The 12945-nt window shown below is 48.0% G+C and overlaps 1 protein-coding gene across 1 annotated transcript in view; it reads left to right on the top strand.

Annotated features, from left to right (window-relative positions):
• The first annotated feature begins 1329 nt into the window (after positions 1–1329).
• The window catches only part of LOC140430230 (uncharacterized), a 129622-nt gene continuing 118006 nt past the window's right edge, over positions 1330–12945 (top strand). The window contains exon 1 of the mRNA XM_072517660.1: positions 1330–1468. Coding sequence (XP_072373761.1) covers positions 1330–1468 — 139 coding nt within the window. The remainder of the gene's footprint in view (positions 1469–12945) is intronic.

Consider the following 12945-nt stretch of genomic DNA (forward strand, 5'->3'; position numbering starts at 1 on the left):
AAGATGATTGATGCAGGTAGGGCAGTGGATGTTGTCTATATGGACTTCAGTAAGGCCTTTGACAAGGTCCCTCATGGTAGACTAGTACAAAAGGTGAAGTCACACGGGATCAGGGTGAGCTGGCAAGGTGGATACAGAACTGGCTAGGTCATAGAAGGCAGAGAGTAGCAATGGAAGGATGCTTTTCTAATTGGAGGGCTGTGACCAGTGGTGTTCCACAGGGATCAGTGCTGGGACCTTTGCTGTTTGTAGTATATATAAATGATTTGGAGGAAAATGTAACTGGCCTGATTAGTAAGTTTGCAGATGACACAAAGGTTGGTGGAATTGCGGATAGCGTTGAGGACTGTCAGAGGATACAGCAGGATTTAGATTGTTTGGAGACTTGGGCGGAGAGATGGCAGATGGAGTTTAATCCGGACAAATGTGAGGTAGTGCATTTTGGAAGGTCTAATGCAGGTAGGGAATATACAGTGAATGGTAGAACCCTCAAGAGTATTGAAAGTCAAAGAGATCTAGGAGTACAGGTCCACAGGTCACTAAAAGGGGCAACACAGGTGGAGAAGGTAGTCAAGAAGGCATATGGCATGCTTGCCTTCATTGGCCGGGGCATTGAGTACAAGAATTGGCACGTCATGTTGCAGCTGTATAGAACCTTAGTTAGGCCACACTTGGAGTACAGTGTTCAATTCTGGTCGCCACACTACCAGAAGGCTTCAGAGAGGGTGCAGAAGAGATTTACCAGAATGTTGCCTGGTATGGAGGGCATTAGCTATGAGGAGTGGTTGAATAAACTCAGTTTGTTTTCACTGGAACGAAGGAGGTTGAGGGGCGACCTGATAGAGGTCTACAGAATTATGAGGGGCATAGACAGATAGTCAGAGGCTTTTCCCCGGGGTAGAGGGGTCAATTACTAGGGGGCATAGGTTTAAGGTGAGAGGGGCAAGGTTTAGAGTAGATGTACGAGGCAAGTTTTTTTACACAGAGGGTAGTGGGTGCCTGGAACTCGCTACCGGAGGAGGTGGTGGAAGCAGGGACGATAGTGACATTTAAGGGGCATCTTGACAAATACATGAATAGGATGAGAATAGAGGGATACGGACCTAGGAAGTGTAGAAGATTGTAGTTTAGTCGGGCAGCATGGTCGGCACGGGCTTGGAGGGCCGAAGGGCCTGTTCCTGTGCTGTACATTTCTTTGTTCTTTGTCATGGGGAAAGCAGTGCACCAACTCCGCCAGACACAGGGGACCTTCTATAAATACGGAGGCAAAGCTAGCCTCCTGCTGGCACACCAGCTGAGAAAGCAGACAGCCACAAGGGAAACAGCCGAATGGTAGCCAAATCGGAAAAGGTCAATGAGGCATTCGAGACCTTCTACCTGGGACTCTCCCAACTTCAATCACCGAAGGGGGTCTCGAAAATGAAACAGTTCCTCGATGGACTGAACATGCCAGTCGTGGTGGAAATTTGTAGGTGGAGCCTGGGGGCACCATTAGTACTAGGGGAAGTCATGGAGTGCATCAAATCCATGCAGGAATGAAAGGTGTCAGGGCAGATGGATTCCTGGTGGACTTCTACAAAGGATTTGTGCCATCATTGACCCCACACTTTGCAGGAGATGTTTGCAGACTTGTTGGCAAGGGGCTCCCTGCCACCAACACTGGTAATATCGCTGATACCCAAGAAAGACGAAGACCCAACTGAGTGCGGGTCTTACAGACCCACCTCGCTGCTCAATGTAGACACAAAATCCCTGGGTAGGGAGCTGGAGAGCTGCATGCCAGAGGCAGTCGCGGGAACAGATGGGGTTTGTCAAGGTAAAAACAAATTACTGCGGATGCTGGAATCTGAAACCAAAAGAGAAAATGCTGCCAGACCTGCTGCGATTTTCCAGTATTTTCTCTTTTGGGATTTGTCATGGGAAGGCAGCTGACATGAACATCAGGCACCTGCTGAATGATAATTACCCCATCCGGGGAAAGAACACCAGAAGTGATCACATCCCTGCACGCAGAAAAGGCAGTCTTCGGAGTAGAGTGGAAATACCTCATAGAGGTAGTGGAACAGTTTGGGCTTGGATCAGGGTTCACCGCCTGGGTGAAACTACTGTACAGCACTCCCATGGCGAGCATACGGACTGACACCACCACCTCTAAATACTTTCAGCTGGACAGTGTAGCCACGTAAAATGGCTGCGTTCCGATTAATCTGGCCAAAACCCAGTTTGAAATGGCTAACCCGAAAGACTGCTGGGAAATGCAGCCAAGAAGACACAAGCAGGTAGCTGCAGACAGTATTGCATATTCGGCTCTGGGAAGTTAGCCCAGATCGATACTCAGGGCTATCAACAGCCCATCAACCCAGGTATTTGCAGTTGCATTCAGGACTTTTTGCAGCCCATCTATCCAGACATCTGCAGTTAAATCGGCTATCCCCGGGAACAATTGCAACATATTAGCAATTGAATACCGGGCCAGACCTGTCGGCGCCTGCAGTGGCCGAAACAAAGACAGGTGAGCGACCACCCCCCGATCGAGGAATCGCCTCACCATTGGACACATCGACCCCAGAGATTGGGGACAGATCCAATCACTTGGGACTCAGGGTCAAGGGCCGCCCCGGGAGGCAGGAAGCCCCTGGGCCCTATAAAAGTGAGGGGCCAAGTTCAGATTTCTCTCTCTCTCCTCTTCGCCTGCTCGAGACCTTCGCAAGAACAGCAACCGGCAACAGTAAGTTTGAATCCAGCGATCGCTATCCGGTAGAGACACCTAGCCACCGACCTGTAGGAACCTTTTGAATCCCGCGGGCCAGATCTGATTGGACAAGCCATTTGTTTCCCTGACCTGGTGGGCTCTTCCTAAGTTAAGTATTGGCCAGTAGTGATAGTTTTATTATATAGAAAATAGTATTAGTGTATTAATATTGCTTGTTGTATATAATAAATGACCATTGTTTTAATCCTTACTAAGCGGTGTGCTGTATTATTAATCATAACCTGAACTTGAACCACGTGGCGGTATCATAAAGATACCTGGCGACTCATGAGCAAAGGTGACGTAATCAGAGGCAATAGACTATGGCTAAAACGAGCAACATAATTGGCGACTCCGCCGGGACCCGACTTAGAAGTGGAAAATCACTCCGGGAGAACCCCAACATTTTGAATTAGAATCCAATCGGAAACAAAAAAAACCCACAAGTGTTCAAGCGGTTCTGGTTAATAATTCACAATTCGGAAGTGTGTATATGCATGCGTAACTAACAGGGTTATAAGGCAAAACTGATAGATTTTTTGTTGCGTCAAAACTATCGGCAGTTGGTATTTCGGAAATTAGCGCAAGCCGTACCCGCATCTACCACACCACTTTAGCCCCCTGTTCCAAATTCGAACGTAACGAGCAGATAAGAGAGAGCCATGCAGGCAATGCAAGCGATGCAGCGCCTCATGAACCCCAAAGATTTTGCTGTCGCACCAGTCAGCAGCGTAGGAGCGGGACAGTGTCCCGTTTGGGAAGTGGAAATCCGCAAAATTCTGCAGGGCAAAGGATGGCCCATGTGGAAGGATTTCTGCAATAACGACGACTCAGGTCCTGGAAGTATAGGGCATACTTGGTGGGAGAGCCTGAGTGAGATCCACAAAAAGAGTTTAGCAAAAGCGCGCAAGCCGATGGCAATTGTGTCCTGTCTGGCACAACTGCGAGGCACAGAGGAGGTCATCAGGACGCTCCGCAAGGAAATAGAAGGCATACATCGGACGAGTAAAACCTACGTATGCGAAGTTGAGAAAGAGAACCTGGAGTTAAAAGGGAAATTAGCAGCAAAGGACGAAGAGGTGGCTGACGCCAAACGGGGTCACCAATCTTGTCTGGCGCACTTGAGTAGTTTCCAGTCACAATATGAAAAGGCTTATCAGGACCTGCAGCGTGCAGTCCCGGTAAGGAAAGAAACAGAAAACCAGGTAGAGACGCTCCAAAAACAATGCAGTGATCTCAAGGCAGCCTTGAGAGCGCTCCACGCCACAACCACGGAACAAAGGCAGAGTACTTTGGACCATGCAAAGTGCCGAAAGCAGATTGCAGACTTGAAAGCACTGCTTTCTGTCCAAAAGGGATTTCAAGAAACCTTTGGGGAAAGTTTAGACCAGGAAGACGGCCCTGATTGGGAAGAATTGCAAGAGACAGCGCAGAGATATGTTCAGGGAGCATGTGCGCAGGGAAAACCCCAAAGGAGGAAAGCACCCCCACCCCCCACACAACAGATAATACAGGCTCCCATGAACCCTGTAACAACCCACCGCACCGCCACAGCAGACGAGGCGGAGGTCTTATATTCCACCCCCCTCACAGTGACCCAATTACGGGACGCGTGTGCCAAAATCACACCGTTCCTCCCCGCTTCAGACCCACACCATTTCTTTGCCACCGTCAAACACCAGGCGACCACGTACGGCCTGGATGAGAAAGAGCAGGTAAAGCTCACGGTCCTCAGCTTAGACCCATCGGTCGCAGCAGCCCTTCCCAACCCACAGAATGTAGGAGGAGGCACCCTTGCAGAAATGCCATCCTGGATGCGATCGGGTACAACCGGGGCGACCCCGTAGACGGTCTGAATAAATGCAGACAGAAAAAGTCTGAACACCCCACAGCGTTCGCAGGACGCTTGTGGATTCATTTTGAAGCCGTTTTCGGCAACGTAGATCGTGCCCATTTGTCCCCAGACAATATGGCCAAATGGACCCGCACCCTTATCTCCCATGCCACGGAAGCAGGACAGAATGCCTGTAGCAATTATGACCCCTCAGAGGAGGCTCATAATGAAAAGTGGGTGGTCAAAAGATTGTCCCGCGTTTGGGAACAAGCGGCTCACAGCAAATCAGCAACTAGAACCCCAGAGGAAAACCAAGCCGCCGCAGACGTGCAGGCAGTAAGAACCACTCTCCACAACCCCGCCTGGGTAAACGAGGGAAAGAACAGCCTTCCAGCCAAACCGCAAGAGTGCTACAATTGCGGACAATTGGGACATTTTGCTAGAGAATGCAATGGCCCTAAAAAAACACAGAGTGCCCAACCGACAGGCACTCTCGATAAGAAAAAGGCAGAGCCCATAGCGACCGAGAACTGAGGTGTCCACATGATGATTTAAAAGAAGACACTTGGTGAAAAGTGTTGTCCTTTCTGATGGAACCTGCAGAATGTTTTACGTTGTCTGTTTGTTAAATGTTGTTCGTTGTCTGTCTGTTTGTTAAATGTTGTTCGTCCTACAGGAGACCGTTCTCACTGCCACACACCCATTCACCTGAACTTTTTAATTTTTCCCACTGACACCCACCGCGGCCACACGCCCATTCTGCGGAAACCTCTGAGGACTTGCCTCAGAGGCCCACCGAGACCAGATGCCCATTCAGAGGAACTTTCTTTTCAGCTGATACGTGGTCACCAGACCAGATGCCCGATCATAGCTACTCTTCTGATTTGATGGTAGAATCAGAACAGTAACCCCACCATGATGACTACATTTTTGTCCGTTCTTTGGTCGCTCAGGCAGTGGAGAAACGGCGTGAGACCCGCCCTGCCTGGGGACCCCCCCGTTGGTCACAAACGCTCGGGTAGGGAAGATACGGTATTGGTAGCCGTCCTACCCGGGGACTCCACCCAAGTCTTACCCGTCGCGGCCCACATATACCTCATTCGACCTTTTCTTTCAAAAACTGTTTTAGTTTATTTAGGCAACCTTAGGGTTGCTGCCACATGCTATTTACATCCTGGAACATTTGGATGATAAACTTAGCACTGGTCCACCATTGGGAAGTGTGCCGTGTCGAAACATTTGTTTTGAAAAAAAAAATGGAAGGGGGGGGGGGGGGGGAGGTGGAAGAGTCACATATTGTGACCAATTATAAGGGTTTAATTGGCCCCAAGAAGGACAGACACACTAACACACCAGATATTAAACCGAAGTATTTACACACACTACGCTTGCCTTACAGAACTCCAGAAGCTCCAAGTCTGGAGAAAACCAGCGAACACAGGAAAAGGAAGGAAAGAAGACAGCCATGAGGACTCCTTTCATCGTGCTCAACACTCTTTTGATTAACTTTTGGTTGCGCGGGAACGCGGACCCCATCACTCCAAACCCCTTTACTGTTAACACTTCACGGCCCAGTAGTACCGAGGGCCCAGTCACCAACCACGCTGCATTATCCTGGTGTGCCAAGTTCATAACTTGGTACTCCTTATCGTACATCATTGAGGCACTGTTAGCATTGGCTATACTCGGTTGTGCAGTACAGAGGTTGCGCCTCCGCAAGTGGAAAAGGAGAACGTACCGCGCTCGAACCCCGGTCTATCGGATCCGATCCCCGATATTCGGCTATGACCAGACCCCAGACCCCCGCGACGTATGAATAATAAAACATGCACTGGCGGTTTTTCCTGTAAATAAAAAGAAAATGTATGGAAATGTATGATCCTGAGCTTGACTGCCAAGCCAGGAAAGAATATATTAAATGTTGTGATTGTTATTGTATGTTTAGAGAGATAAGATTGTATAATGCTTGAAGAATTGTTTAGGTAAAATTAGAGGTTCCCAGTTTATTTTTTTTGTAGATACATGCCCTTGCCTGACATAGCGCCCTCAAGAATTGTTTAGGTAAATTTTTGTGCATAGCTAGGGTCAGAGTAGTGGCCATGTAGGAGGTGCCCCCCACCCCCCTGTCAGGGAACGAAGAGGACAAAATTTATGTGATCCTTCATGCTTCGCGTTAGGATCACAAGGAGGGAATGTAGCCATGTAAAATGGCTGCGTTCCGATTAATCTGGCCAAAACCCAGTTTGAAATGGCTAACCCGAAAGACTGCTGGGAAAAGCAGCCAAGAAGACACAAGCAGGCAGCTGCAGACAGTATTGCATATTGGGCTCTGGGAAGTTAGCTCAGATCGATACTCAGGGCTATCAACAGCCCATCAACCCAGGTATTTGCAGTTGCATTCAGGAATGTTTGCAGCCCATCTATCCAGACATCTGCAGTTAAATCGGTTATCCCCGGGAACAATTGCAACATATTAGCAATTGAATACCGGGCCAGACCCGTCGGCGCCTGCAGTGGCAGAAACAAAGACAGGTGAGCAACCACCCCCCGATCGAGGAATCGCCTCACCATTGGACACATCGACCCCAGAGATTGGGGACAGATCCAATCACTTGGGACTCAGGGTCAAGGGCTGCCCCGGGAGGCGGGAAGCCCCTGGACCCTATAAAAGTGAGGGGCCAAGTTCAGATCTCTCTCTCTCTCCTCTTCGACTGCTCGAGACCTTCGCAAGAACAGCAACCGGCAACAGTAAGTTTGAATCCAGCGATCGCTATCCAGTAGAGACACCTAGCCACCGGCCTTTTGAATCCCGCGGGCCAGATCTGATTGGACAAGCCATTCGTTTCCCTGACCTGGTGGGCTCTTCCTAAGTTAAGTATTGGCCAGTAGTGATAGTTTTATTATATAGAAAGTAGTATTAGGGTATTAATATTGCTTGTTGTATATAATAAATGACTGTTGTTTTAATCCTTACTAAGCGGTGTGCTGTGTTATTAATCATAACCTGAACTTGAACCACGTGGCGTTATCATAAAGATACCTGGCGACTCATGAGCAAAGGTGACGTAATCAGAGCCAATAGACTAAGGCTAAAAAGAGCAACAACAGATACTCGAGCCAGGGATGCCCACTGTCCCCACTGCTGTTCACCCTGGCAATTGAGCTACTGCCGATCGCCCTCAGAATGGCAAAAGGCTGAAAGGTATCCAGAGGTGGGGACAGTGAACATAGAGTCTCATTCTATGCAGATGACCTGCTCCTCCATCTCAGACCCCCAAGCCATTTTTGGCAGTGTTCATGAAGCTCTTAAAATGAGTTTGGAGCTTTCTTGGGCTACAAACTCAACCTGAGCAAAAGTGAAATATTCCCAGTGAACCCGCAAGGGAGAGGGACAGAGCTGAAGGGATGACCGTTCAAACAAGCGTAAAACAAATTCCACTACCTGGGGATCCAAATTGCCCATGACTGGACACTGACCCACAAATGGAACAAGACGAGTCAGGTGGAGGAAGTTAAAAAGGATTCGCAGAGGTGGGACACACTCCTACTCTCGCTGGCAGTGAAAGTGCAGACAATCAAAATGAACGTACCTGCCCAGGTTCCTCTTCCTGTTCAGATCCATACCGTTCTACATCCCCAAAACGTTTTTCAACACAGGGGGAAGATGGAGGAGAGTTCTTGCATAGGGATGTCCCTCTGAGCCCTAGTCACGAGGGCACTCCCATCTCTCCCAACCAAACACTCAAGAAGCCCAGTGGTGGCAGCCACACTCCAAACGCGGTATCAAATGAGGCAGCACTTCTGCCTCCATCAGTAACAACCACAGGTTCCCGCCAACAACAATGGATCCCACATTCAAACGGTGGAGACAGGACAAGGGGACACTGACAGTTAGTGACATGTACAGGCGACAGACTAGTGACTCTGGAGGAACTCTTAGCAAGGTTCTAACGACCCGAAGGGAACGTATTAACGTACATTCAGATCAAAAACTTCCTCCAAGGGAAACATCGACGTACCCACGGAAGCCAAGACATTCGATAGTTGAGGAACTGTTGTTAAGGGCGACTAGGGAAAGGGAACTGTGGCGGCCTGTATGGATGGCTGTTCGAGGAGGTACGTTCCCTCCTGGACTAAACAAGAGAAAAATGCCAGGACGAACTAGAAATAGAAAGGGGGCGTCTGGATTCTGGATGACCTTCTTTGAGGCAGTGTCCAAGGTTGCGGGGGTGAGGGTGGAGCCATGCCCAGAAGTGGCAGTCTTTGGGGTCACAGAGCAGCCAGAACTTGGGAGATGGGCTGATGCCCTAGCTTTTGCCTCCCTAATCGCCCGAAGAATCCTGCTCAGCTGCCAATCGGCAACATCACCCAAAAACTGCACACTGGCTATCTGACCTGTCGGAATTCTCCCAACTGCAGAAGATGAAATTTGCCATCCGTGGATCGGAAGAGGGCTTCCACAGGATGTGGAAGCCGTTCACCAACTTTTTCCAAGACCTATTTGTAGTCAGCAACCAGTAGAGCGTGGCGGCGGCGGTTGCAGCGACGAGCCACAAAATTCAAAGGAAAGGGGGAGGGGGAGCGAAGTGCGGTGGGTATGTGTGCGTGTGTTTGGGGGGTTTGGGGGGAAAGAGAGAGAGGAAAATCACATTAAAAAACACGGGAGACAGGTGGCACAGCCGCAGAGGACAAGCCCAAGGACAAGTGGGAATAACAGACAATATCAGCAGATTGGGCAATAGATTTCATAGAATTTACAGTGCAGAAGGAGGCCATTCGGCCCATCGAGTCTGCACCGGCTCTTGGAAAGAGCGCCCTACCCAAGGTCAACACCTCCACCCTATCCCCATAACCCAGTAAACCCCAACCAACACTAAGGGCAATTTTGGACACTAAGGGCAATTTACCATGGCCAATCCACCTAACCTGCACATCTTTGGACTGTGGGAGGAAACCGGAGCACCCGGAGGAAACCCACGCACACACGGGGAGGATGTGCAGACTCCGCACAGACAGAGACCCAAGCCGGAATCGAACCTGGGACCCTGGCGCTGTGAAGCAATTGTGCTATCCACAATGCTACCGTGCTGCCTAACGCTAGGTCCAACATTGGGAGCCCAACTAATGCATTAAAAAAATTGTTTCTTTTAAAATAAGCATATCCAGAGTTAATACAATGGTTCTCCAGTAATTTTCTGTAAATCTGAATTCCCAAAGAACATTCATGAATCTAACATGCAATTAAACTGAAAAACCATAATATTATTCAATACTTAAAACCTTACGCTCTTATATTACTCATTTAAAAACACAGATGCGAGGTGCCCGATAGGATATGCAACTTTCTGTCAACAAAGCATGCTAGACTTTTTACCAAAACACGACTTAATGTTTTCAAAAACTCTGGCCCTATAAAAATCAGACCTCTTTATGCTGGCAGGACAGAAATTGCAAGGTTTCACTGCTCTGACAATTCTGCAAGTTCCATACAAACACACAAGAAATATTGAACATGTCACACGATTTTAAAAAAAAACAATTTTCCATACAGATTTTTAAAATTATTCATTTATCGGATGTGGGCGTCGCTGGTTGGGTCGGTATTTATTGTCCATCCCCGAGAGCATTTAAGAGTTAACCACATTGCTGTGGATCTGGAGACATATGTAGGCCAGACCAGAAAAGGGCGACAGATTACCTTCCCTAAAGGACATTAAGTGAATCAGATGGGTTTTTCCGACAATCAACAATGATTTCATGCTCAGACTTTATAATTCCAGATTTTCACTGAATTCACATTTCACCATCTGCCATGGCGGGATTTGAACCCAGGTCCCCAGAGCTGGTCTCTGGATTACTAGTCCAGTGACAATACCATCACGCCATTGCCTCCCCATAACTAGTGCTTTAAAGTTTAACATTCAAACCAAAGGAGTACCAAGTTACACTTCAAAAAGCCCAACCACTATTATTGAAAAGTTTAATCAGTTATCAGTTTGCAGATATAGCACTTCTTTACAGCAGTACACTACTTTAATGTCACTCTTCTTCCCTGTAGTATGAACCATTGATTGAAATGTACAACAAACTTTAGTGCTATAATTCCCTTTGTGATCTATCCTATTTTGGGCCAATTTCTCTTATCAACACCCTTCGTGCACAATGTCATGTGATTAAGCATCACAAGCTATGTCATTTGGCAGACACCAGGTGAGTAAACATCAGGAGGATGCCAAACCAGAGTTGCCAATCTGACATATATACATTAGTCAACCTTAGTAGAAGGTAGCCACATCTGTGATAATGCCCCGCCTCAGTCTATTGGCTGCTGTGAACCCCATCCCTGCTGTTGTTACCTCCAGACTTGTCTATTCAAACTGCCTCTATTAAGTTGAAGCAGAATTATAAATCCTCCAGGATTGACACGAGTTTCTAGGAATTGAAGAACAATCTCCAGGACACTGCTACAGGTAACCACGCAGGGCATTAATTAAAAGAAAAAACTGTTTACTTTTCAGTTTCTTTGAAGACTTTAGCTTTAGTTATAAAATATTGGGGACGGGGAAAAAGGGACTATTTGCCTGAGAACCAGGAAATATCCAACAAGAGTGTTTGTTTTCGAATTAGCACGGAAAGGCCCAGTGCTACGAAAACTGATGTGTTGAATGATAAATGACAGAGTAGAGGTAGGGTGGTTGGAGACCGAAAGTCATGTGACAAAACCCTCAAATATATTCAACCAGAGTTCGCAACTCTACCTCACAGCAACTAGTCTCAAAATGGATGGAACTGCAGGCTGCATCTCTTGTTTTGGTGGGTACAGCAGGGCCACACCCTTTTTAAAAATGTATTTTGTTCTGTTGCTCTTTTTAACCTTAGTCTATTTGCTTTGCTCTGTTTACGTCACCTTTGCTCATGAGTCGCCAGGTATCTTTATGATACCGCCACGTGGTTCAAGTTCAGGTTATGATTAATAACACAGCACACCGCTTAGTAAGGATTAAAACAACGGTCATTTATTATATACAAGCAATATCAATACCCTAATACTACTTTCTATATAATAAACCTATCACTACTGGCCAATACTTAACTTAGGACGAGCCCACCAGGTCAGGGAAACGAATGGCTTGTCCAATCAGATCTGGCCCGCGGGATTCAAAAGTCTGCTACAGGTCGGTGGCTAGGTGTCTCTACCGGATAGCGATCGTTGTTATAGTTGCCGGTGGCTGGTCTTGCGAAGGTCTCGAGCAGGCGAAGATGAGAGAGAGAGAGAGAGAGAGATCTGAACTTGGACCTTCACTTTTATAGGGCCCAGGGGCTTCCCGCCTCCCGGGGCGGCCCTTGACCCGGAGTCCCAAGTGATTGGATCTGTCCCCAATCTCTGGGGTCGATGTGTCCAATGGTGAGGCGATTCCTCGATCGGGGGGTGGTCGCTCACCTGTCTTTGTTTCGGCCACTGCAGGCGCCGACAGGTCTGGCCCGGTATTCAATTGTTAATATGTTGCAATTGTTCCCGGGGATAGCCGATTTAACTGTGGATGTCTGAATAGATTAGCTGCAAAAAGTCCTGAATGCAACTGCAAATACCTGGGTTGATGGGCTGTTGATAGCCCTGAGTATCGATCTGGGCTAACTTCCCAGAGCCGAATATGCAATACTGTCTGCAGCTGCCTGCTTGTGTCTTCTTGGCTGCTTTTCCCAGCAGTCTTTCGGGTTAGCCGTTTTAAACTGGGTTTTGGCCAGATTAATCGGAAGGCAGCCATTTTACATGGCTACAGTTCCAAGCATATTCAAAAGTACAAAATCATAAATAATTTTTTTTAATTCTCCACTCCTCACAGTTTGTGCAAGTTTTTCCCCATTTCAGCCCCTACCCTCCTCTTCCACATCCGGGAGCAGCAACCGCTCCAACAGGGTATACTCCGGCAGCTTGGGAAACCCTCTCCATTCCTTCCGCACAAAGTACTTCACTTACATATACCTGAACTCGCTTCCCTTATAGAGCTCCACCCTCTCTCGCAGCTCTTCCAGATTTGCAAACCTCTCCTCCAGATATAAATTGCTCACCCTCACCAGCCCCACCTCTCTCCACCTCCTATAAATGCCATCCGTCTACTCCTGCTTAAACCCATGGTTCTCACTCAACAGTATCAGCACTAACATCCCCTCCAATCTAAAGTGTCTCCTTAACTGGTTACACACCTTAATCGTGGACTGCACCACCAGGCTCACCATGTATGTCCTCTGTGTCAGCGGAAATGACGCCATCATCATGCCCTCTGGCCGGACCCTCTACAGGACTCTTCTTCCATCCTAAGCACTCTAACCCCTCTCCTTTCTACCACCGCCTCACCCA

This window comes from Scyliorhinus torazame, chromosome 10, assembly GCF_047496885.1.
Source record: "Scyliorhinus torazame isolate Kashiwa2021f chromosome 10, sScyTor2.1, whole genome shotgun sequence".
Taxonomy (NCBI): Eukaryota; Metazoa; Chordata; class Chondrichthyes; order Carcharhiniformes; family Scyliorhinidae; genus Scyliorhinus; species Scyliorhinus torazame.